At 39.9% G+C, this 25,924-nt stretch overlaps 1 protein-coding gene across 3 annotated transcripts in view; it reads right to left on the bottom strand.

Moving 5' to 3' along the window:
• BDP1 (B double prime 1, subunit of RNA polymerase III transcription initiation factor IIIB) overlaps nucleotides 1–25,924 on the bottom strand; it is a 67,791-nt gene that overhangs the window by 20,489 nt on the left and 21,378 nt on the right. For 2 of the 3 annotated variants that reach the window (XM_067464564.1, XM_067464565.1), the window contains exons 10-28: nucleotides 25,185–25,457; nucleotides 22,949–23,108; nucleotides 22,078–22,216; nucleotides 20,539–20,612; nucleotides 19,773–19,911; nucleotides 19,486–19,565; nucleotides 18,605–18,761; nucleotides 17,461–17,543; nucleotides 15,656–15,896; nucleotides 14,466–14,656; nucleotides 9,179–9,359; nucleotides 8,216–8,397; nucleotides 7,300–7,522; nucleotides 7,034–7,158; nucleotides 6,500–6,710; nucleotides 3,750–3,955; nucleotides 3,260–3,479; nucleotides 1,431–1,645; nucleotides 815–1,181 (exon numbers count right to left, since the gene is read on the bottom strand). In XM_067464564.1, coding sequence (XP_067320665.1) covers nucleotides 815–1,181; nucleotides 1,431–1,645; nucleotides 3,260–3,479; nucleotides 3,750–3,955; nucleotides 6,500–6,710; nucleotides 7,034–7,158; nucleotides 7,300–7,522; nucleotides 8,216–8,397; nucleotides 9,179–9,359; nucleotides 14,466–14,656; nucleotides 15,656–15,896; nucleotides 17,461–17,543; nucleotides 18,605–18,761; nucleotides 19,486–19,565; nucleotides 19,773–19,911; nucleotides 20,539–20,612; nucleotides 22,078–22,216; nucleotides 22,949–23,108; nucleotides 25,185–25,457 — 3,467 coding nt within the window. The remainder of the gene's footprint in view (nucleotides 1–814; nucleotides 1,182–1,430; nucleotides 1,646–3,259; nucleotides 3,480–3,749; nucleotides 3,956–6,499; nucleotides 6,711–7,033; nucleotides 7,159–7,299; nucleotides 7,523–8,215; nucleotides 8,398–9,178; nucleotides 9,360–14,465; nucleotides 14,657–15,655; nucleotides 15,897–17,460; nucleotides 17,544–18,604; nucleotides 18,762–19,485; nucleotides 19,566–19,772; nucleotides 19,912–20,538; nucleotides 20,613–22,077; nucleotides 22,217–22,948; nucleotides 23,109–25,184; nucleotides 25,458–25,924) is intronic. The other variant, XM_060761695.2, reaches the window with a different exon arrangement.

Below are 25,924 nucleotides of genomic sequence, written 5' to 3'. Positions count from 1 at the left end.
CTTCCTTTTGGTCGCCCAGCATTTTCTGATATTCTTTATGGCGTCGTAAAACACCTCCCCCGCTTTTTAGCGGTACCTACTTTTTCTCTAATCACAGCTAAAGCTGTTCTTGAATTGCTTGGGAAAACAATAAGCTAGGCTGACAGTTGGCAGCTCACACCAACCCAGGCATTCAAACTTGCATCCTTTTGGTTGATAGATCTTATAATTGCTGATGATTTCCCAGCTGTACTAAACCTCTGGCCTTTTCTATTTCTATTGGCTATTATGATCTGAAGATTTAACATTCTATTAATTTCTCCTTCAATCGTTCTCCAATACTCCTGTACTCCGTCACATTCCCATATCATGTGATTAAGCACACCTCTTTGTATACAATCATGTCAACACTGTGTCAGGAGCGACTTGAGAAACTGCAAGTCGCTTCTGGTGTGAGATAATTGGCTGTCTGCAAAGATGTTGCTAGGGACGCCTGGACGTTTTACCATCCTATGGGAGGCTTTTCTCATCTCCCTGCATGAGAAGCTGGAGTTGAACCGCCGACCTTTCGGTCAGTACAGCAGTCCTGCCGGCACAATGATTTAACTCATTGCATCACAAGGGGCTCCTTTGGCCACTGATAATGCTAAGGCTTTTGGCTAACAACATTCAGGACCAACAGATATACAAACTATTTTTTCATTTGTCATTCTTTGTTGTTTTATACTGGAAGTTAAATTGTTTAGAGACTACTATTAAGCAGAATGTGCAATGAGCAACTGGACACATGCACTTAAATAGCTAATATTTTATTATACTAACATTTCTGTCATACCTCTTCCATAGTTTCCTCAATCTGAACAGGTACTGGATTTGGAGACCGAAGCCCTTTAGGAACAAACACTGGAGCTTTGTTTACTTCATCTGGTGAAAACCATTCAACTTCAGAGTCCTCATCATCATCTTCATCTCCTTCGTCTTCCTGAGAAGAAGCCCTTAAGGTCACCAGACTAGGTTTTGAGCTCCCAGATTCTTTTCTGGTTTTCTTGTGGATGAATGGTTTTGGGGTTCTGCCTCTGCTAGAATTTTGTTTACTCTTCTGGTGAGGCTTCCCCTTCTCACCACGGTCATTCCCACATTCAGATGGCACCCTTGGGTCACAGGTGTCTTTCCTCTGTTTAACTGTCCTCCTTGGCTGTTTTCTAAGTAGAAAGGAAGGCATTTGATAAAATAATATTGATTTAAAAGGTAGGGAAAGGAGGAGTTTAGTTGTATATCCTGCTTCGCTAAGAGATTAAAAATAAGGAAAAACTTTCAAAAGCTACAAGATTTTGCCAGTTTAAGAAACCAATATAGATTATTTTAAAACAGTTCTAGATTTATTTACTTATAAAGGTATTTATATCCTACTCTACTTATTTTTTTTAAAAAATCCCAAAATATAATTTTACCCTTTTAATATTTCAATTGTTTTTTCACAAACAGAAGAGGGCTTCAAAATTCCCTCCTTGATTTGACTTCCAATCCCTGAAGTCCCCTCTAAAGAGTCACATTTTCCATTGTGCTTGCTTCTTTTCATATACATTGTTTCAGTGCTATCCGTACTATCTTTTTGTCTCGTTGATTCCAAGGTTGTTGCAGCCTTCTCCAAATTTCCAGAAACACGCTAGAAACAAGGAAAAAAAATGCATGTGCCAAGTTAAAATACGTTTAGTTTCTGAATGTTCTTTTTAAACAACTTAAGATTTTTCAGTCCTTAAACGAAAACCGATATCAAATTTCTTTAATTTTCACATGATACTCTTAAGATAATACACTGAATTAAGATAATACTTCTGCAAAGGCAGTGGGACTGAGAGCAGGATCTCCTCGGCAGATCTTAATGTTCTAGCTGGCTCATAAAGGTTAGGGATTTATAAGCCAAAGCCAGCACTTTGAATTCTGCTTAGTAGCAGACTGGCAGCAAGTGGAGCATATTCAACAAGGGGTTGTATGCTCCCTGTACGCCACTCCAGTGAGCAACCTGGCTGCCGCCCATTTGTCTACTTAAGGCTTCCAAACAGTCATCAAAGGCAACCCCACATAGAGTGCATTGCAGTAGTCAATACAAGATGTAACAAGAGCATGGACTACTGTGGTCAAGTCTGACTTCCCAAGGTATGGGTGCAGCTGACACACAAGTTTTAATTGTGCAAATGCTCCCCGGACTATCACCGAAACCTGAGGTTCCAGGCTCAACGATGAGTCCAGGAGAACTCCCAAGCTACAAACCTGTGTCTTAAGGGGGAGTGTAACCCTGTCAGCACAGACTGTAACCCTATACCCTGTTCGGCCTTATGACTGACCAGGAGTACCTCTGTCTTGTATGGATTCAGTTTCAATTTGTTTGCCCTCATCCAGACCATCAAAGCTGCCAAGCACCAGTTCAGGACTTGAACAGACTCCTTGGCAGCAGGTGGAAAAGAATGATAGAGTTGGGTGTCATCTGCATACAGCCTCCTGAAAGTTTTTGAAGTCCAAAACACCTGGAGGGTCAAAGTTTGCCAATGCCTGCTCCATACATAGTGGTGCTGTTGCTCCAAAAATCAAATTGTTAATTCCAACTACAACAGACACACCGAATCCATTGACCTTGTTAATTCAATATTCACATAATACCTATTGACTTGGGTCTGCTGATACTGTGTTTAACAATTGGATTAAGCCTCCCACTTTATGAAAGCCTAACAAGGAAGAGCAGGAAAGAAGAACATTATACTGCATATGGCAGTCATGAAAGAACGTATCAAATGAAGTCCTCAGTTTAATTTTTTAATAGTAAAAAGGTCAATCTTAACATCTTCATACCAAAGAAAAGATTCTGCTGAAAGAAAAGAAATATTTCCTGGAGTTTTATGCATTCCCTAGAAAGAAGAATGCATAAAACGAAAGGGAAGAGTGACGCTCTAACTTCTGTTTAAGAATCTTCAACAAAGGAAAGGCCACTACCTTTCAATGTAATTTATTCCGCGTTGAACAGGTTTTTATATCAGAAAATCGAGAAGTCCTTCATTGTCATTAGAATGCATTAGCTTAAGTCCCCCTTCTTCTGGAGCAAGTAAAAACAAGATTGCTCTAACATCTACAAGGCAGCCCTTCAGATATTTAGTAATATCTATCATATCAAACTGATTAAACTATCGTTCACCGGGCTTGGTTTTTAGACTTCTTATTAATTTGATTGCAGTCTGGACAAAACTGCCAACCAAAACATAATTTTAAATAATTCACTAGCACTTACAATTGATGTGGCCATTTCTCCAGATTTGCTTCCAAATGGTGTCGCTTCAGTATCTGTGTCTCTTTCAGTCTGGTCTTCTTCGTTAATATCTTCTAAATTTACACCTTTCCTCTTTGTAGATACTTTAATGTTTGGCTTAGGCCTCTGAAGCCTACCCCTCATGAACTGGGTATGTTTTATGGTTTTTGACTGACTTCCTTCTGGAGGAGCAGAAGTATCCCTAACCAAGAAGCAAAAGAAACAAACAAAACTAAAATCATATCAATTTTTATGTATCCCTGAAAATAGTCAGGTAAATATTTTTTCCTTTTAAAACCCAAGCCAATCAGAATATGAGTTGAGAAAATGAGACCAGGGAAACAAACTTCCTTTTCTCTTCACTTTGAACTGAGGATGTGTAAAGAGAGATCTAGTTCTCATAATATAGAGAAACAGTGGTGGCATTATGGTCTCAGGGTGGAATTTCAATTATTTACTGAAAATAACATACCTTACAGTAACATCCAGAAGCCTTTCTTCAACATCATCTTTGGTCATACAGGCTTCCTTGTCTTTCAGAACTTCACATCTCTGTGAGTTCTCAGAAGAAGAAAATTTCTCCTGATCATTTACACTTTCTACTAATGAGGTTTCACTGGTTTCTGATTTTTCCCTTTTCTTCAATTTTTCCAGGGAAGCTTGGAGGTTGACTTCATCCTTGGAGATTAGAAGATACATTTATTTAGAGAACATAATCCTAAAGCACACATGTTTAACGCAAGGCCTGTGGGTCAAATCTGGCTCACCATGCCATTTTGTGTGGCCTACAAGGCTTTTGATGCCAAGGCAACATAGTTACATTTATACAGTTTTACAATCACAACCGTCCCTTTGAAGGCAACCATGAGGCCAATGTAGCTTTGGTGAAAATGAGTTTGACATTGATGCCCTAAAGGATTCCTTCAGATTGGGGGCCAAAAGTTAGCATGGATCAGAATTTTCCTGCAGACTTAAGATGCTTGACATGACTTTCAGAATATTCTGCTCAATCATTAAGACTGATAAGAAACTGACCTTTGTCTCCTCTGACTCACTTATGTCTCTATATGTGTTTTCAAGTCACTGGGAAACTTACAGCCCATAAATTTCATGGAGTTCCTTAGGCAGGAGATACCCAGAAGTTGCTTGCCATTGCCTTCCTTTGCAATACAGTAAATTACCAAATATAATTGAGATGCCATCAAATAAAATATCATTAAATAATACAATGATAGAAAGGTAAAAATCAATACAGAAGAAAATCTGATTTTTAGCAAGAAAATTAAAATTTTCTATTAAATAGGATGCGTGACATTCAGATACATTCAGGTGTCAGTCTGAATGACAGTTCAGCAAGATGTAAGCAAGATCCTGTCCCAGACTCATACATACCCCATGCTTTCCTCTACCACAGTGTGGAGGGACTTTCTCTTCCATTTTTTATTACCCACAAGCTTCCTATATCATCTGAATCTAGAACTGTAGTTAATTTAAACTACGAGTAGTTTCAGACAAACCAACATCAGCTTTTTCACCAATTACAAACTTTAATTTTTAAAAAATTACAGTTAATCAAACATGATATTTATTTATTATTTATTTATTTAAAGCATTTATATTCCACCATTCTCACCCTGAAAGGGACTCAGGGTGGAGCACAACATATAAACAGCACACATTCAATGCCAAAACATACTAGACCAGGGTCCTCAAACTGTTTAAACAGAGGGCCAGGTCACAGTCCCTCAAACGTTTGGAGGGCCGGATTATAATTTGAAAAAAGCATGAGTGAATTCCTATGTACACTGCACATATCTTCTTTGTAGTGCAAAAAACACTTAAAAATACAATCATTAAAATGAAGAACAATCTTAAAAATATAAACTTATTAAGTCTTTCAATGGGAAGTGTGGGCCCGCTTTGGGCTGATGAGATAGGATTGTTGTTGTTGTTGTTGTTGTTGTTGTTGTTGTTGTTGTCATTGCATACTTTCATGTCATAGAATCCTAGAATCCTAGAGTTGGAAGAGACCTCACAGACCATCCAGTCCAACCCCTTTCTGCCAAGAAGCAGGAAAATCTCATTCAAAGCACCCCCACAGATGGTCATCCAGCCTCTGTTTAAAAGTCTCCAAAGAAGGACTTCCATCACACTCCGGGGCAGAGGAGAGGGTGGTGGAGGCTCCTTCTTTGGACTCCGTTTCAGACTTAGGCTGATCCTGAGCAAGGGCCAGGTAAACAAACTTGGGGGGGCAGAGGAGAGGGTGGTGGAGGCTCCTTCTTTGGACTTCATTTCAGACTTAGGCTGATCCTGAGCAAGGGCCAGGTAAACAAACTTGGGGGGGCAGTATCCGGCCCTCGGGCCTTAGTTTGAGGACTCCTATACTAGACTATACACATACAAAAACATCAAAAATTTCTTATCTTGACAGTAAAATCCTCTGTTTAAAACTGTCTCAAACAACCATATCGAATCTGGTTGGCATACTAAGAGTTCTTATCGCTGCCTCATTACACAGTCCTAAAGGCTCGGTCCCACAGCCATGTTTTTATCATCCTTCTAAAGAACAAGAAGGAGGGGGCTGACCTAATCACATTAGGAAGGGAATTCCATAGCCGAGGGGCAATCACTGAGAAGGTCCTCTCTCTCGTCCCTCCAAACTGTTTCCTGTAACCATACTACAGGTCATAGGGATGTCAGGAACATACAGCCCCACAAGACATTGAGGCTCATGTATAGGAATATAGGAAGTTGCTCTGAGGAAAGTCCAATCCATGGTCCATTCATCACTGCATGCTGTCCCATTCAAATACTAAACAAGTTTACCTATCCACAAATATATATGGTATGCTCAATAAAATTATGTAAGGGTACTGCAGTGTAGTTAGCATTTTTGTGTGTCTGTCAGCTATTCTCCACTGTTTATTCATAAAGAAAAAATATCTTCATTTAATAAGGAGTCAAGACAGGTGCTTCAAGGAAATGAAAGGGAATGACATTCCAATTCATTTCTGTTAAATGCTGTTCTGATAACTGAGTGGCTGAAGAAGTATGAGGAGCATTTCCACATAAGCACCAAGGTTTTCAGGGAAGCTCCCCATTTCCACTTGCCACTCTAGAAAATCAACAATATCTGCTGTGACATCAAAACAGGTGCTTTATTTTTAAAGCAATGCTTAAAAGAACTAAGACAGAAAGAAAGTATCCCACCAAGTAGCTAACCTTCAAAAGTGGGTGCAAATCACTGTTCTTTACTGTCTCCATATCTGTATTCCTTACTTCTCCCTCAATTGGAGCACCAATGTTTTCTGATACATGTCCTTCCTTCTTCTCCTTAATCCTTCCAGGGCTTGGCTTGGCTTTCTGGGACAAACCTCTCACCAGTTGAGCTGGCTTGATAGCACATGGTTTACCCTCTTGGATGGGCTTTTTCCTATCAGACAAAGAGAAAAAATGACTGAAGCAATTCAATCAGTATAGCTATGTGCACCTTGATACGACATTCATTCTTAAGCTTCATTTCTCTTGTAATGATGTCCTGTCCACAGTCACCACTTAAAACCTCATATCCAAGATACTAGAGAAGATTAAGAACAGGTGGAGAAAAGAAGCTAAAGGCTTTGAAATGCCCAAGATACTTACACAAGTAAGTACATAAGCAAGTGGCTTGCATACAGCAAGTGGCTGTGGAAAAGCAACAAAAGCAGATGAAAAACAAGAGGTGGATATTTCATTCTTGTGACCAAGAAAACATACCTGAGAAACGGATCTAAAATATTTTTGGATGTACTGGACTGATGAGGGTCTTCCTGATTCATTTTTGCAGTACCTAGAGATCGCTTTTCTAAGGCTTCAGTGGTTGAAAACTGAGGAGGCTTTGCCTGGAATAGCAATATAAAATAATAGGAAGAAAGACTTTACTATTCTTCATAATGAAAACATTAAATGCAAATTACTGATTCAGCAACTTATGCATGGTACTTCTACTCAAGAAATAACCTAGTCAATTTCGTGAAACCTACCACTACAGTAGACATTCTAGTAGGATCACATTTCTGTTGTTCAGATTTCTCAGTTTCTGTATGTGTTACTGTTGCTTCATTTGTTACAAAAGGCTGTGTTTCTTTCCTTGCAACTGCCCGTCCAATATTGGGTTTGGGTTTCTGGAATCTGCTTCTGAGTGGCAGCGTTGGTTGAACAACACTATCTTTACTTTCCCCTTGCAAGTTCTGTTTACTGGAGGATCTGGAAAAGGGAATAAAATATGTGCAAATTAAATCATTTCTGTATTTTAGAAATATTATCTCCAGGATACTCAAGATATCTCCATAGAACAAATTATGTCCACAGATTTCTATTATCCCTGAAGGAAAGAACAGTATTGTTCTTATACTGACAGTTTGTATTGCCCCCCTTTATCTTATGCACTGCCTTAAGAGGTTTCCACCAATAATGATGAACTAAAGGTTATTCAGCTCATCATTAAATGACTACAGTTTAGAAAGGAAGAAAATCACGATCCATAAATTATTGGCAACTATTCTTAAATTATATAAATATAATACATGGCACTTTATTGCTTCTTTCTACATCATAAAAGACAAATTTGTATTTTCTGACTTCTATATTTCATAATTACACATTCAGCATTTCACAGTTAACCGTGACTTGAATCCAAAGGATCACACATTGCATTTACCATTTAGCTTTGGTGCCCTTGAAGATCTGCTTCTGAACAACAGGGAATATTTTAAATTACACTTATAAATTCCTCCCAATTTTCTGGAAAGGAAAACTCAGCTACAACAATCACTAATTGGCCTTAAGTGAATTGATTTTTAAAGCTACTTCACATTGTGGGGCCTGTAAATGGGAAAACAACAGGAAAAATCCCCAACGTTCTCCTACTAAAGATCTTAAAAAACAGCATATCCTTACCCTAGTGAAACACTTTTCTGGATATCTGAGGACCTTGATCCCTTGCTTGGTTCACCACCCTTAGAGCCTGAAAGGTTTGGAGGAGACAGTTGGTGGAGTTTCAGTGCAACTGCCTCTGGAGCATCTGCAGAGGACTCCTCTAACAAATCTGACAGTGGCACAATTTCACTGAGTGTTGCTTCCTAAAACACAACCAAAATGTTCAATATCTGATCCAAAATGCATTCAGTGCCATTATAAAATGCAAGAAAAAAGCCATGAAAGAAACACAAGAAAATCTCAAAAAATATCAGCATCTCATTCTTTGCTATACAAAATACTACATTTATTTCACAAGATACCGATGTAAAAATGGCATTATATGCTTTTGCTATTTCACTCAAAGTAATTTGAGAGGTGATGCTGTTTCAATTTTGTAAAATCTACATATTTTACACGAGTGATTTGAACAATACTAATTTACTAGATGTATTTCCTTGCAGATCCAATACAGATAGCTTCTTGGGGCTCATTCAATGACCTAACATGGTCTTTGTTAACATATGATTACTGTACATGGAAAGCTCATGATAGATTCTCAGGAACAATTTCCATCCAATAAAAACAGCTGCACTGATTCACAATTTACATGGACACCCGAACTGTAGTCTAAAGTCATCATGTTATCTATTATAGGAAACATGCAAGCCAACTGCCCTGTGAAGGACAGGAACTTTAAAGCTGAATATGAAGTATATTTATTCAAATGAAAGTAAATTAATAGATAAGTTTATAAACAAGTGAGTTCTCTTTGATAACACATAGTCTTGATGCACATTACATTATTAAATCAATTGCCAATAACAAAGCAGAAATTCATTATTCATACATTATTGGTGACGATTCTTCAAATATCTAAAGAAAATTTTAAGGAAGTCTTACGTCTAGGTTGGAGAACTCACTCCATTTTCCCATGACACTTACTAAACTTTCTTCTGTAGTTTCAGAGTCATATGTGGTCCTCAGCAGCCCTTTTCCTGCTTGTGATGCCTCCTCTTTTTCTGTTGCCTTTCCCAAGCTCTGCTTTGGATTATGGCAGTGACTTTTCACAGAACTTTCAGTTTCTGCAAAAATTTCTTTCTGGTCTTGCTGAAGACTAGAATCTCTGGGTGGTCAAGAAAAAAATTGTTTTAATCTTTAAAAAAATTTCACAATAGAAATTAACATATAGATAAAACTGCCCAGCATAACAACCCCAATGAATGCCTGCAATCTTCTTACATACTGTAATTCAATACTAGAATGAGAGTGGGAAAGAATCACATGTATGAGTCAAATACAAAAAGTATCAAAAAGAATAGTAGTCATTCAGAGATGGACTTTATCCAATTGACTTGTCTAACTTAATAATAATTCCCATAATTATATAAACACTTCTGCAATAAACTGCCTTCTTTGCAAGCAAGAACTACAACTGAGCTGTAATGCAGAGACTCAAAGCAACAGAAAAACGAGGGAGGATGTAAAATGCACAACATTCAACAATTCATGTATCTGAAGATCATATCAAAGGGTTAGAAAATAATGGGACATCATATGTTTTGTAATACCCGTTTTCACTCTCAGTAATGCTCTATTCAAAACTTGTATACTCAAATCCTAATTTTCTATTATGTCTTGCACTGAAGCTCTGGAAAGCATTGATGCTGCCACAGATGATCTTACAACTAAAGATAATGCCTCATGGGCTTTTCTTTAGTGTTGTTTCTGCCCTTCATTCATCAATTTCAGACTGTGCCACTAACAATTGGTGCTACTGGGCATCAATGGCATCAGAGGGACCAATAATTCTATCTCTGTATTGTCGAAAGCTTTCACTACCTCTGAGGATGCTTGCCATAGATGCAGGTGAAACGTCAGGAGAAAATGCCTCTAGAACATGGCCATACAGCCCGAAAAAACCTACAACAATTCTATCCCTTTTCTTTCTAATGTAAATCTTTGAGAGGAGATTTTATTATTATTATTAACTTTATTTGTACCCCGCTAGCATCTCCCAAAGGACTCGATGCGGCTTACACGGGCCGAAGCCACAAAACACAATACAATAGAAAACATAACACAGCGATAAACAAAGCAAATCAATAATTAAGCAAAATAACCACAATGACAATACATCAAGACACTATTAAAACTGGTTCGGCCAGCGCAATGGGGTACAGGGTTAAAAGTGCTGAGATGGCAGGAGGAACGTAGGATTAAAGTGTGGTGTGCAGCAATGTTAGTTGTGCTAAAGTGCATCTAGGACTTGGGATGGGGATTCCTAATCTGCGAAGGCACATCGGAACAGCCAAGTTTTTAGGTTCCTTCTGAAAACTGCCAGAGTAGGGGCCTGACGAAGCTCTTTTGGAAGGGCATTCCAGAGTCGGGGGGCCGCCACAGAGAAGGCCCTGTCCCGCGTCCCCACCAAGCGCGCTTGCGACGTAGGTGGGATAACGAGCAGGGCCTCCCCAGATGACCGGAGCGAGCGTGTGGGTTCGTAGATGGAAATGCGGTCACGCAGGTAGGGTGGTCCCAAACCGTTTAGGGCTTTGTAGGTGAGCACCTGCACCTTGAATTGGGCTCGGAAAATAAATGGCAGCCAGTGGAGCTCCTTGAACAAGAGGGTTGACCTCTCTTGATAATGAGCTCCAGTTAGCATCCTGGCTGCTGCCCGCTGGACCAATTGTAGTTTCCGAGCCGTCTTCAAGGGCAGCCCCACGTAGAGCGCATTGCAGTAATCCATTCTAGAGGTGACCAAGGCGTGGACCACCCCGGCCAGATCCGCCTTCACAAGGTACGGTCGCAGCTGGCGCACAAGTCTCAGTTGTGCAAAGGCCCTCCCGGATACCGCCGACACCTGAGCCTCAAGTGTAAGCGAAGAATCCAAGAGGACACCCAAACTGCGGACCTGTGGCTTCAGGGGGAGTGTAACCCCGTCCAACACAGGTTGCCACCCTATACCCCGATCCGGTTTACGATCGACCAGGAGGACCTCTGTCTTGTCGGGATTGATCTTCAGCTTGTTCTTCCTCATCCAGATCGACACAGCGGCCAGGCACTCGTCCAGCACCCGAGAAGCCTCCTTGGAATTAGGTGGAAAGGAGTAGTAGAGTTGTGTGTCATCCGCATAGAGATGGCACCCAACTCCAAAACTCCGGATGACCTCTCCCAGCGGTTTCATGTAGATGTTGAAGAGCATGGGCGACAAGATAGATCCTTGCGGGACCCCACAGGTCAAAGGCCAGGGGTCCGAGCAGGCGTCTCCCAGCTTCACCATCTGGGTGCGTCCCTCCAGGAAGGACTGGAGCCACGACAGAACCGTGCCCCCAAGGCCCATCCCAGAGAGACGACCCAGAAGGATACCATGATCGATGGTATCGAAAGCCGCTGAGATGTCCAAGAGAACCAGCAGAGTCACACTCCCCCTGTCCAGCTCTCTGCGGAGGTCATCCACCAAGGCGACCAAGGCTGTCTCGGTGCCATGGCCAGGCCTGAAACCAGACTGTGCCTGATCTAGGTAGTTGGTATCGTCTAGGAAGCCCTGGAGCTGCGAGGCGACCACCCGCTCCAGCACCTTACCCAAGAAAGGGAGGTTGGAGACTGGTCTGTAGTTATTCAGCACCGTGGAGTCAAGGGAAGCTTTTTTGAGGAGTGGACGAACCACTGCCTGTTTCAAACCAGATGGAAAAATCCCTTGCTCCAACGATGCATTGACAATCAATACAAACCAGTCAACCAACCCCTCCCTGGCTGATTTAATGAGCCAAGATGGGCATGGGTCTAGAGGTGAGGTGGTCGCCCTCACAGCCCCAAGAACCTCCTCTACGGTTTCAGGAAGAACAAGCCTAAAAGAATCCCACAAAATTGGACAAGCAGGTACCTCCGTCACCTCTTCAGGCACTGCGATGGAATTGGAGTCGAGCTCGAGGCGTATCTGGGCGACTTTATCTGCAAAATGGTGTGCGAAATCGCGACACCGAGCTGCGGGGTCGTCAGGGACCCCCTCCACCGCAGGTGGGTGGAGGAGTTCTCCCACGACCCGAAACAGCTCCGATGATCTATTTGCTGCAGATGCTATACGAGCGGTCGTGAATGACTTCCTGGCCGCCCGTATGGCCACGGAGTATGCCTTAAGAGAGGCTCTAGCCCGTGTTCGATCCGATACATCTCGAGATTTCCTCCATTTGCGCTCTAGCCCCCTTCTCGTGTGCTTCATCACAGCCAGCTCCTCGGTGAACCAAGGAGATGGCCTGTCACGACGCAACGAGATGGGGCGTTCGGGTGCGATCATATCTAACGCCCTGGCCATCTCCCCGTTATAGAGAGTTACCAAGGCGTCGATAGAATCGCCAGGCTCCAAGGCAGGAAGAACCCTAAGATTCCTCAGGAATCCATCCGGATCCATCAGTCTCCTAGGGCGGACCATCTTAATTTGTCCTCCACCCCTGCGGAGGTTTAGGGTCGCAGTAAGTCTAAATGTGATCAGATGATGGTCAGACCATGACACTGGAAGGATGTTTTGATCTTCCACTCTGATCAATTCGTCGTCCGCCACAAAGACAAGGTCGAGAGTGTGCCCAGCTTGATGCGTGGGGCCGGATATTATCTGTGACAGTCCTATGGCCGTCATGGTGGCCATAAAGTCCTGAGCTGCGCCAGATAAAGTGGTCTCGGCGTGGATGTTAAAGTCTCCCAGCACCACCAGGTGCTGGGAGAGCAAAGCCGAATTAGAGACCACCTCCGCTAACTCAGACAGGGAAGCTGCTGGATCTCGGGGTGGACGATACACCAACAGGAACCCCACACTGTCACGGCTCCCCACCTTCAAGTGGACACATTCAAACCCAGAAGCTTGCGGGACAACGCATCTGGTCACGGCGATGGATTGCCGGAAGACCACTGCGACCCCTCCTCCCCGCCCCCCTTGTCTGGCCTGCTGATGCACTCCGAAACCAGGTGGACACAACTGGGTGAGATTTACTCCCCCCAGCTCATCCAGCCAGGTCTCAGTGATGCATGCCAGATCCGCCCTCTCATCCGTGATCAAGTCCTGGATGGCCGCGGTCTTACCATTAACGGATCTGGCATTAATCAGCAGGACCTTAAGGCCAAGGGGGCTGCCATGGAGCCTACCACTACCTACCTTCTCCAGGGTCGCAAGAACTCTGTTGCGCTTCTCCCTGGGATGTTGGTGAACCGCTATTCTCCTCCCCCACACGACTTGGATGGCACCCCCTTCCTCTGGAGCCCTCCCCCCCCCTACATGGGCAGGATCTATGACTAGTCAGCTCTCAGAGGAAGAAGTCGGGCTGGGGAATAATCTCCCTTGGGCGTTAGGTAAGGATGTTTCTGATGATGAGGTAGATAATGAAACATCAAGGGAGCTGAGTGGGCTGAATAAGGGGAGTGTTCTCGAGCGAAGGAGTGTGGCTGGTTGAGCGGGGGCGACCGGGGCAGATGGGGTCTCAAAATGGTATGAACCAGGAGGGGGGGAGGGGGAGGCCCTAACCGGGGAGCTAATTGTGGAATTCACACGGGGACCTGATGGTGTATGGCGAGAAGGAACCCCGGAGGCAAATAAGGGGCGTATCTGGGGGTCCACAACTACCCTCCTAATGGTAATGCCCCATTTCTTTAAGACAGAGCGCTTTGCCATAAGCTCTCCGAGCCATGAATTGTCTTCTGGTGTTATTTGAAGACGGGAGGAACGGTCAGATGATTGGAAGTCCCTCCATAACCACACTATGGCTTCTAGTCTTATATCCTGTTGTCTTTTACCCAGGATTTGGGCCAAGGAATTACAAACTGCCCTCTTAGAGGTCCATCTGCCTCTGTTTATCAATTGGTCAGCAATGTCCACCGCGAACATGTCAGTTTGTAGATGATGATCCTGAGTGCAGGCTGCGGTTGGCTGGACCAAAAAATCTGTTGTTATATTATTAATCGTCCTCTGAGCGGCCATCATAGACCGCTGCCACTCCACAATGTAGATCATACATTTTAGATCATACATTTTATTTTTCAAGATCATTAGTTACTGAAAGCACATGTCTAATGTTTCTGAAGGGAATCCATATGCTACAGATGGGGTGAGGAACCTATGATCTTCCATAACCAGCAGTGCTGATGGGAGCTGGAATCAAACAGTTTCTAGTTGGCTGCATGCAAAAGTTAAATATTGTAATAACAGTGCTTCTTGTTTTATCTCTTCAAGACATAATAAGCCTACCTCACAGCAGCATCTACCATAATCTCCAAACTCTTGCTTGAGAGAGATGTATTTTTGAATTCATGACTCTCAAATTCCAGAGGCCTCTTTCCTGGGCTTGTGGGCATACAATCTTCTGTCTCAGCACTTGTAACAATTTTGTTTTGTAACACCTCAGATTGTGGCATGCCAGCTTCATATGCAACTGCCTCCTAGGAAATAAAAGAAATTTTACTGAAACCTACAAGTTATAAGAACTTACGATAGGTAGAATCTGCAGAAATACAGCTCATATAGACAGAAAAGCAGAAAATTGCTAGAAGTTATACTAGGAATCTCCAGATAAGAGGGGGACACAGAAAGAGCCTCCTTTAAGACTGCATAATACAGTCGGGCATCCCCTGGACAACGTTTCTTGTAAGTGGCTAATCTTTCCAAACCCAAAAGCATTGCTTTTAAACATTTCCACTTGTGCTCCTTCTATTTTTATCAGTTTTATACTAATTTATGCAATACTTTTGATACGAAATAAATAAATCCAAATCCCTTCTGAAATCCTTGACAGTCCCTTCCAGTCAAGGCTGACAGTACTGGGCTAGATGGACCAATGGTCTAAAGGCTGCTAAATTCAAAACAGACATCTTTACCTTGTTAATTAATGTAATGAAAAGGTACATTTTGAATTATTTTTCAAAGTATGAAAATAAGAAGCCATTTATCTCTTTATTTTAACCATATCGTCCTGCACCTCGAGCTACAAAGAGGGGTGGATAATAAATTTGTTGTTGTTGTTGTTACCAATAATTGCAGGTAACATTTTTTGGCTAAATTATATTTCATTTAACAAAAACAGTGTTGTTTTCTTGTATATTCTGAAATCTAGCATAGAGCTATGAGACTTCTGAGAGCAGTAAGTTCATCTTTAAACTTCAGAATCTGCAGAAATGAGGTTACAGTTCAACTCAAGATCCAGGCTACATTGATATGAACAAAAATAACTAAAGTTATAAGTCTGCATGAGATGCTCCAGGTCTTATAAAATTTCATTCTTATACTAGCTCTACATGTAGAATACACATACATCTTATTTATATTAAGGTAACAAGTTCCCAGAAAAACAATAGTTTACAGAATCATAAACATTCATAGAATGGCACTTAATTCAATCAATCTGGTAAGGGAACAGATGATGTTTTATGTAGTATACTTACAGTTTTATTCTTATTCAAGAGTGTCCCACTACAATCATGCTGTTTAAGAGTCTTCTCTGCTTCACCAGCTACTACAGGTGTTTTTCCATCTTCTGATGCAATGTTTTTTGCTGATCCTCCTTGCCTTCTAACTACACATCCTAAATTTGGTTTAGGCCTCTGCATTCGACCCCTTGCTAGTGGCGCTGGTTTTAAAACAGTTTGCTTGCTGTTTTCTTGCACGGTGGATTTCATAGAAGCCCTAAAGAACAATTATTCAAGAAAAACAATGACATACACCTCTAAGACAATCAAGAAAGGAATAAGTACTGCAGAGACTCTTCACATCATAATAAACCCTATTTTTAGTCAAAAATGTTACCTGCAATTATTGGTAATAATAACAGAAACAACAAAAAAGCCCAAACTGGTTCCGGCCCAGTTTACCTGTCCAAATGTATTTCCCTCTGTGAACCACCAAGGACATTAAGATCATCCAGAGAGATCCTGCTCTCGGTCCCACCACCTTTGCAGGCGTGTCTGTTGGGGACGAGAGACAGGGCTTTCTCTGTGGTGCCTCTCGGCTGTGGAACTCCCTCCCTCCTGATCTTTCATAAAAAAACTCAAAACCTGGCTGTGGGATCAAGTTTTTGAACAATAGATAGAATACCTGGGAAGAGAATGTTTTAGTGACCGCAATGGATTGACCTGGACTATGATCGTGAACCGGCAAACTGTTTTAAATTGAATGTTTTATAATTGTGTTTAATTGTAACTTTGATTTTTAATGTACTGTGTTGGCATCTGGTGGCTGCCTGTTGTAAGCTGTCCTTAATCCCTCTTCGGAGGTGAGAAGGATGGGATATAAATGCTTGAAACAAACAAACAAACAAACAAACAAATTTGGGCCATCTGAAGCAACTAGACAACATTTTCAATTTCAGAAATTTGTCACAATGGAGACATTTGTCTATTCCAATGAACAGAAATTTGTTCCAATGAGATTTGTCTGTTCCAATGAGAAGTCATCAATGGGACCAGAAGGCCATTCTCATGATAAGCTACTAATGTAATTGACAAAAGACGTACAGTATATATACCTAAATGTAAAATTATCCAGTGAAACAGACACTAACTGCAAATGCTTAAAATTATTTTCAGACAAATCAGGCAAAGGTTAATATTACATTCTGTTTTGCCTATTCAACTTGAGGTTAAAGAAATAAGCCTAATTAAATGAAGCCCATCCTGAACATAGATCTGTTACCATGATTGTACTGGACCCAGAAATTAAAAGAAAATATATGGTAATTAAGAAAAACAATTACTCTACTTAGGAAGGATTGAAAACCCATGGGTTGTGTGGATTATTTACCTGAAGTGTTTTTTCTCACATGTATTTTTTTCAATTCAACAACATATATCCAGTATCGTTTGTCTTGTGCTATTGCTCTTTTAAAAGGCATTAGAAACTTTAGTACATTTGGGATCCCTGTTTATGGAACAGAAGAATCCAAAAGCAGAATGTGGGGTAATGTCCCCTTGCACTGAACACCCTGTGCATCCCATAACACTTCCCCCAGAGCAGCTTTTTGGGCAACTGCAAAAGAGAGGAAGGTAAGAAATCTCCATCATAAAGGAACAAACGCAGCAGCAGTGTAATGGATTTAGACCTTAAGTAGCATGCGGAGCTGCCAAAAATGGATAAAAGTATGTTACCTGAAACTATTACTTTCCATAAGTCAAATAATATTTTCTAATCTTACTCTCAATAATGCACCGCGCAGAAAATAGCAGAACATTTTCAAATTTCTTCCCATACTTACAAAGATTCAGTATCCAAATGCCTGGGATCTTTTTCAGTAGTAACCACAATGCTGGTAGTGGGCATATCATCCTGATCATTATTCTAAGAATTAAATATGGAAATAAAATTAATTGTATCTTTCCAAAATACATCAATTTCACAACTTGAAATACAAAATTGAGATGCAGAAATCAAAACAATGCCTTGGACATCTTGAAGTGACTCATCAGAGACAAGTTTTTGGAAAACAAAGGAACATATAAGCCCTATAGTTTCATCAAAGAATTCTGTAATTTGATAATTCAAATGCTTCCTTTGTGTGTTTTTGAAGCAGTGGAAGCATGTCAACAGTTTCCGACATGATTTAGGCAAGATATTTAGTTGCCCTGATTTAAAATACAATCTGGATATGGAGCCTTACAAAACTGTAATTGCTATGCAGCCATGGATCAATCAAGATGCGATTGCCATGAAATATATATGTTTGTGTATGTAAGCATAGCTATATAGTTATTACACTCTCCAAAAAGTTCACAGAAAATAACAAAAGCCTTTATATCTGGCCTGGGAACTTTGTGACCTTTCGGGTTTTGACATACCCAAACATTTTTACACAGAGAGAGAGCCAAACCAGAAGCCTGTGCTCCAGAGGTTGCCAGGAAAAGCCTAAACACATTCTGTTGAGGCACCTGAACACAAAATCAGTTTTGGAACAGCCCAAAATGTGAATAAAAGGGGCTAGAATATCACTCCTGGTTTTACAGAAATGATGGGGTGTTGTCTACAGCTGTCTGGAGATCCCATAAATACAGTGAGTCACACCTGCCCATAGCTGTCCCTTCATTTGCAAAAGCTGTTATTTTTTCATAGACAAATAATAATAATAATAATAATAATAATAATAATAATAATAATTTTAAAAAACCTTATTTGTACCCCACTACCATCTCCCCAAGGGACTCGGTGCGGCTTACATGAGGCCAAGCCCACAGCACATCAATAAACAAAAGCAATAACAATAATCAATACAAAACAGTTAAAATAAACTCAAAAACAGAAAATACACAATAAGCAATAAACAATAGCAATATCAAAACATAAACATAATGCAAGTTATTTTCCTAATCCCACTGTTGAACATTTAAATATAGAATACTGAATACCTTTTCTACTGCACCAAACATCTCTGGTTTCTCAAGGTTGCTTTGAGCTGGTGCTTCTTTTCTGCCAGATGCCTTCAGTATGTTAGGTTTAGGTTTCTGTCGACGACCTCTCACTTCTGTCTTTTCTGCATGACCACCTTGAATTTCCGAACAATTCCTTCATTAAAAAAAAAAACAGACCTTTTAAAATCCCAGTATTATTTAAGCAAAGAGAGGCCTCAAAATGATTTAGTCAATGCAAACTTCTGTATTAAGAACGGACTTAAAACCAGATAGTATATTAGAAGAGCCCCCGGTGGTTCAGTAGGTTAAACTGCTGAGCTACTGAAATTGCTGACCAAAAGGTCAGTGGTTCAAAGCAGCAGGGGTGAGCTCCTGCTGTTAGCCCCAGCTTCAGCCGACCTAGCAGTTCAAAAACATGTAAATGTGAGCAGATTATGCCTCAGAGTAAGACATGACTAGACTTAATGTCAAGGGGAAAACTTTCCCTTTTTAGTATATCAAAAGAATGAAAGAAATCAGTTGGCTTCTCAAAAAAATATATTTTTACAGAGTGTCTATGACATCAAATGGATGATGTTAAACAGCAATTATTATAATTCATGTTTTACATAAACATAATTTTTCACTGTTTGGAAAACAGAAAATTATTTTTGTTTGTATGTCTATAAAAACTGAAATTTATACAATACTCATCTTATCTGAAAGTAATGAATCAGAGCGAAAATTCACAATGTCGATGTTTACTAACCAAGGGAATGCTAATCATGCAATTTTTACAATGTTACATTATCTGCATTTTCAGAAACAGCTTTTATGATCACAGATGTTAAATGGTGAAATGCAACACAAAATAATTTTGTTTTAAATCTGCAACTTACTGAGATTTGTTCTCCATGTTATTGTTTGTTTCCTCGCTGATAGGGTCAATTATGTCATTAACATTATCTTCCACAGCATTCTAATTGAAAGAAACAAAGTATTTTAACATTTATGCAATGATGCAAACAATAATCTAAGCAACATATTCAAATGATACAAATAAAATCTGAAGAATCTGAGTTAATGTTTTGTGAAATCAAGGTTCCATGTGTAAAATGGAACAAAACCCTAAAAAGTTTAGGCAATGCAATACAAAGTATTTATTTTTAAATGCTTAATCTCATACCTTTACTGAACTACCTCTAGACTTCATCTCTAATGTGTTACTAATTGAAAGACCTCCTTTTTCAGATGTTCCTGTAAAGTCTGATGGAGTTCTCTGTCCTTCTACTGTCGGTTTCTTGATGGCTGCTATTTCTGTTTTCCTGAAGGCAAATTGAAAATATGTATATTATTCAACCTCATGTTGCACACTAACATCCAATTTAGCAACCATCTCAATTAACATGAACGACAAAGCCTGGCAGGGAAGAGGGAGAACACAATTTCATCATGCATTTCCTACACCTTTTTCTTATTTACTTATTTCACATGTTGGTCACTGTCTTCTCAGTGAACATTTTTAGCAGCTAACTTCATCAAGCATACATAGTAAATTCAAACCACTGCATAAACAGCAGTTATAACTTCAGACATAAGGTTCCTTCTTACAATGACAACCTTTTCCTTAGTATTTTGGAAGGCTGACTATATCCAGAGAAGGTTATTCCTACTGCTGCTGAAGTATTGCTATTCCACTGTTAGGTACAAGGGGAATTGCAACTGACTTTCCAGATCATCAGGAATATTGCAGTTTTTCGGCATATTCAGCCCACTGTGTGCCATACACACCAGCAGATCTGGCAAGACCATTATTGTGGGAAGCCATTTGAAGAAAAAAAATCAGTGATCTTAAGAAAATATTGTAAGCATTTATTAATCTAATTATTTATTTATAACATTAAGCACTGTTTGATTTAGAGGTCCTGCTCAGAGAAAACTATTCTGCTCACCTTAGTTCTTCATCAAGACTTTGTGATGCAGCATTCTGATTTCCATCCAGTACATCCGACTCAAGTGTATCATTCTGTTATGAAACCAAAACAGACAATATGGCTTTAAGGCCCTGATTTCTCATAAGATAGGAAATGTTGTGCAATATTGTCTTTTAACATGAAATCGATGTACGTCAGTAAACAAAAGCATTTTTAAAAGAACTGAGCTCCACCTATATTCAAAAAGTAAGGCCTTTACTTGGTCTGTAATGTTTAGATCTGCAAGAAACAAACATGCAGTCTCACTCCTGAGGAAAAATGAGGAATAAACAGAAAGAGAATCTTTTAATGTCATATACCAAGCACTCTCTCACAATTAAAAATGTAAGTTCAGAGTCATATACATAAAAATGCTAGATATATCCTAGGAACCAATCAATAAGAAAGCTACAAAGAAAACATGGAGTTCTGCCCCTGGCATCAACTATTGCAGTGGAGTGGAGATAACTGGCATCAAACCAAGTTCAAATAAACTGCAAAAACTGATAGCTCCAGTATGACTGGAGATACAAAGGCAATGTCTTTCTCAGTCCCTAAAAAATGTAGCAATTTGACTCATGAGTCATAGAGTTGGAAGAGACCATATGGACAATCTAGTCCAACCCCCTGCCATGCAGGAAAAGTACAATCAAAGCATCCCAACAGAAGGCCATCCAGCCTGTTTAAAAGCCTCCAAGGAAGGAGATTCCACCACACTCCCAGGCAATGTGTTCCACTGTTGAACAGCTCTTACAATCAGCAAGTTATTCCTAATGTTTAGGTGGTATCCCATTTCCTGTCATTTGAACCCAACAACCTTGTTCCCTTTTCATGTGCTCACTTCGTTCATCCCCTCATGTGCTCACTTCGTTCATGTGCTCACTTCGTTCATTCATTTCATGTGCTCACTTCGTTCTTCAGGCCCCTACGTTGTCAGTCTTTAGAAAGAATTTGAAGACTTGGCTGTTCCGATGCGCCTTTCCAGAATAGGAAAACTCCAACAACAAGTCCCAGAAGCACTTTATTAGAAATTAAGATTGCTGGCACACTGCACTTACCCTATAATCTTTACATATCACCTGTCACATCAGCACTTTTAATCTGTACCCATTACTCTGGCCCGTCCCAGTTTTATTGTGTCCTGGTGTATTGTTTATTGCTTGTTGTTTAATATTGCTTTAACTGTTTTTAATTTGCTTTAGGTTGTGTATTGTATTGTTGTGTTTTGAGGCCTTGGCCTTTGTAAGCCGCATCGAGTCCTTCGGGAGATGCTAGCGGGGTACAAATAAAGATAATAATAATAATAATAATAATAATAATAGTAATAATAATAATAATTTTCCTTATGACAGCCTTTCAAATGAGATGAGATATATTCAAAAGGAAAACAACACAGAGATTACTGTATTTGTGTTGAAATAGCATACAAATATTTGGAATGCCTTGGACACATTGTTGGTTTTGTTCACAGCAAAATAAAAAGATTGAGTAGGCTAGAAATGCTTCTAAATACTTTACCTGGGCAGCATTGATTTCCTCAAACCCATTTTTATTTGTATCTGGAGTCACTGAAGGCCATCCATTCTGGTGCTCAGAACTATTTTCCAAAACATCTAATTCACTACATTCAACTTCTATGAATGTACTATCATGAATGCTGGAAATATAAGAACATGAAGAAAGCATTATTCTTTTTTCATCAAATATTATCGCCTGCTCACAGACGTACTAACTTTCATTTTTGCCTTCATATAATGATGCCAATCTAGATAGAATTCATACAAAGAACTTCATAAATGAGAAATATTCAGTTATGTCTTTAGTATACAATACTGACTTTTACATAGCACTGTCAAGGTAAAATCACATGTTGTTGATCATTACAACTGAAATGAGAAATGTCCATTGCTTAGATTCCCATGTAACATGCAGAAAGTGAAGAGAAAAAATAGTTTTCATTTAATTTTCTCAGTTAACAGTTGGATAATAATACAGGACCCAATTCCAACACTTTAAACAGAGGACTAGCAACAACCTTTAGAGCCAGAGTAAGGAATAGGCTGCAGTATTTCAGCTGCTGGCAATAACTCTAAGCCAGGCCTCATAAGATACTTGTTTTGTACATTCCAAACTGAAAATGTCTGATTTTCAACATACCAAGAGGACAACAAGCTCATATAAAATGGAAAAATATCAGCAATATACAAAAATTTAACCATGTTGCACATTAAACTTAACACTGTCCCATATCCCTTGCATAGGTTAAGTGGCAAATGTAAAAAGGATGATGCCAGGTGACTCTTGCAAAGAAAATACATGATAAATATAAGACGTGCTTTACAGGACTACATGAGGTGCCTTAAAACAAAATCTAGATATAAGTTGTTACCTGGATATACAGTTTTGTTCTGCTGCTTCATCTACTATGCAGCACTGTGGATCTTCTTCTACCAAGGAGAGTGTTTCATCAGGTGTTACTCGATCAGTGACCTCCAGTTCTTCATCATCTTCATTAATGCTATTAACCTCAATGCTTGCTGTATTTTTCCCTGATAACAGAAGACCAAGTAATACAAATTCCTCAAAACCATTATCCACACAAGTGAAAGATATTGCTACTTATAAAAGTCTGAGTTGCTTCCCCAACAATCCTTTTCTTTGGCACAGTTATAAATTACTGTCAAATATTCCAGTCTTCTATCTTGTCCTCCTTGAGAAGAGCAAAAGCAATTCAAAGAAACCATTAATTAAAATCTCAACCCAACCCCCAACGAAGTCTATGTGCCTTCCCTAACAAGGACAATCTCTTTTCCCCAAGTTATGTTAAGCAAAAAGCAGTAAAGCAGTCAGAAAAAGCAAGATGAAGGCTTTTAATTAATAAATTAAGAGCATTTGCTGAATGGGATGAATTTGTGACTGAACCGTGTAAAAGGAACAGGGCTAGACACACTGAAATATTATGTAAAATCTAAATGTAGAAGCAACACGTCTAATACAGGCAGACCCCGAGTTACAAACATTAGACTTACAAACTACTCATAATTAACAACGGGGGTAAGACAACAGGAAGTGAGAGAAATCTACTTCTAGGAAGGGAAATTCACTCCTGAAAGAGCTATCATAGGGAAAAAGGTGTCTCCATAACATGCTAAATTTTTCGAAATCCAAATGTCAAGGTGACAGAAAAGAAGGTGAAATCTTCTTAATAGGGCCACAGACAGCAAAACAAACACCACGGGAGTGTTAGCCCATCCCTAAATTTTGTGTGTGTGTGTGTGACTGGAGTTACAGTTAAAAAAACGTGTCTGTTCCAAATTACAAACAAATTCAACATAAGAACAAACCTTCAGAACCTATCTTCTTCGTAACCTCGTAACCACCCATTCAGTACTATATTAATCTGCTTCCCGCGGGCAGATTTATGCCAGATGGGGTAGGCATACTCAGTAGTTGAGTAAGACAAGACCAGGGCTGATGTTCTTATTAATTTTGGTTCTGCACCCAATGCACTATCAATAAATTTCCGCAGGATGCTACTGTGCTTGGTGCACCTCTTAGATGTAAACTGCAGATCAAAATATTTTTACACATAGTTTTTTTTTTTTACAATTTCAGGTTCCATATGCAAGATGAATGCTGTACAGCTGCTGATCACATAAACTAAATAGGTCTCACAGACATAGCTATATTAGTCTGGATCAGCATATGAAGGATCAGCACACGTGAAACTAAATGAGAAAAAGAAGTTGGTAGCATAGGCTTTCATACGCTGCAATCTATGAAAATGCCAATGCCAATACATCTTATGAAATGGGCTTTAGTCTAGGAAAGCCACTTTCCTTCTCTCAGTCAATCTCAAAGATGCTACAAAATCTATATATATAAATAAGCCTTAGTTTTTCTTGACTTAGATTTAATGTTATTTCTTTTTCCTTTATTTTGCATCAACCAATGGGTTGTACCCAATATGTGCGTTGTACAGGCAAAAAGATTTCATTGGCTACAGATAAGAGGAGAGGCCCCCTGGTAGTGCAGCGTGTTGACCCCTGAGCCCCTGAACTTGCTGACTGAAAGGTTGGTGGTTCTAATCCGGGGAGCAGAATGAGCTCCCGCTGTTAGGCCCAGCTTCTGCCAACCTAGCAGTTCAAAAACATACAAATGTGAGATCAATAGGTACCGCTTCTGTGTGAAGGTAATGGCGCTCCATGCAATCATGTTAGCCACATGATCTAGGAGGTGTCTATGGACAATGCCAGCTCTTCGACTTAGAAATTGAGATGAGCACTACCCTCAGAGTCGGATACGGCTAGACTTAATGCCATGGGAAACCTTTACCTAAGAGGAGACAATCTTTTGCACTTTCCCACTGTTTGTGCACTCCCTTATGCTCTTTCACAATCTGCTTCAAACAACTGAAATGCTTTCTGAAATAGTGGACAGGGTGTCAATGGTACCTGATCAACAAAGGTTGCCTCAATTTCCATGCAGCTATTCTGCTCAGGAGAGATACTCCTTTTGATGGAATAACAACTGTAGTCAATATTTTTCTCCCCAGAGTAAAATAAACAAAATCCTTGTTCATTATCTCAGATACATGACATAGCAGCAATTACTTATATCCTTACTTTTTTTTCTTAATCTTTCTCCTTCAACCATTTCTTCAGGGGTGATTCTTTCTTCAAGAGGATTGTCTGTTTCGTGTTCAGAATCTTTTTTCTTCCTTTTCCTTTTCTTTTTTGTCACCACTGATTCAGTCATTGTTTGTCCCTCAGCTTGTTCCAAAATGCTAGGAGAAACCTCATTCTCCTTTTCAGCTGTCTCAGCATCCACCTCCATTTCTGTTTCAGAAATCTGGAAATCGTCTTGACCATGGCTGGATTGTCCATTGACAACTTTAGCTATAAAAATACAGTGTAATTACATCAACAGCTGGACAATTCTCAGTAAGTAAATTATAATACAGCATGACCCCTGTATCCACTAGAGACACATTCCAAGACCTCCACCAGCCAGTGGATATCTGAAATCACATTTACTAGTGAACTCCCTATTTTGACTATACTTGGACCAGAAACATACCATAGAATTGCACTGGAGAAGCTAGAGTAGATCACAAACATGTCTGAGAGGGAATATTTTTGAAGCATGTGCAAAAGAAACCATGTATATTGAATCTGTGGATAAGGGGGTCATACTGTATATCCAAAGCTTTAGTAAAAAAAAAAAAAGTATTTTTTAAAAATGATAGGATTCTACTTGCACAAAATAAGGGTCTGTAAGCTTTCCAGTCTTCCTACTCACATCCATATTGTCTCCTCTCTACCTGTGTTATGCCACAAGGTGCCACTCTATCCCCAGTGTTTTT

The sequence above is a fragment of the Anolis sagrei genome, chromosome 2 (assembly GCF_037176765.1).
Source record: "Anolis sagrei isolate rAnoSag1 chromosome 2, rAnoSag1.mat, whole genome shotgun sequence".
Lineage (NCBI taxonomy): Eukaryota > Metazoa > Chordata > Lepidosauria > Squamata > Dactyloidae > Anolis > Anolis sagrei.
Note: the sequence above shows the minus strand (reverse complement) of the source record. Positions and strands in the feature narration are given on the sequence as shown.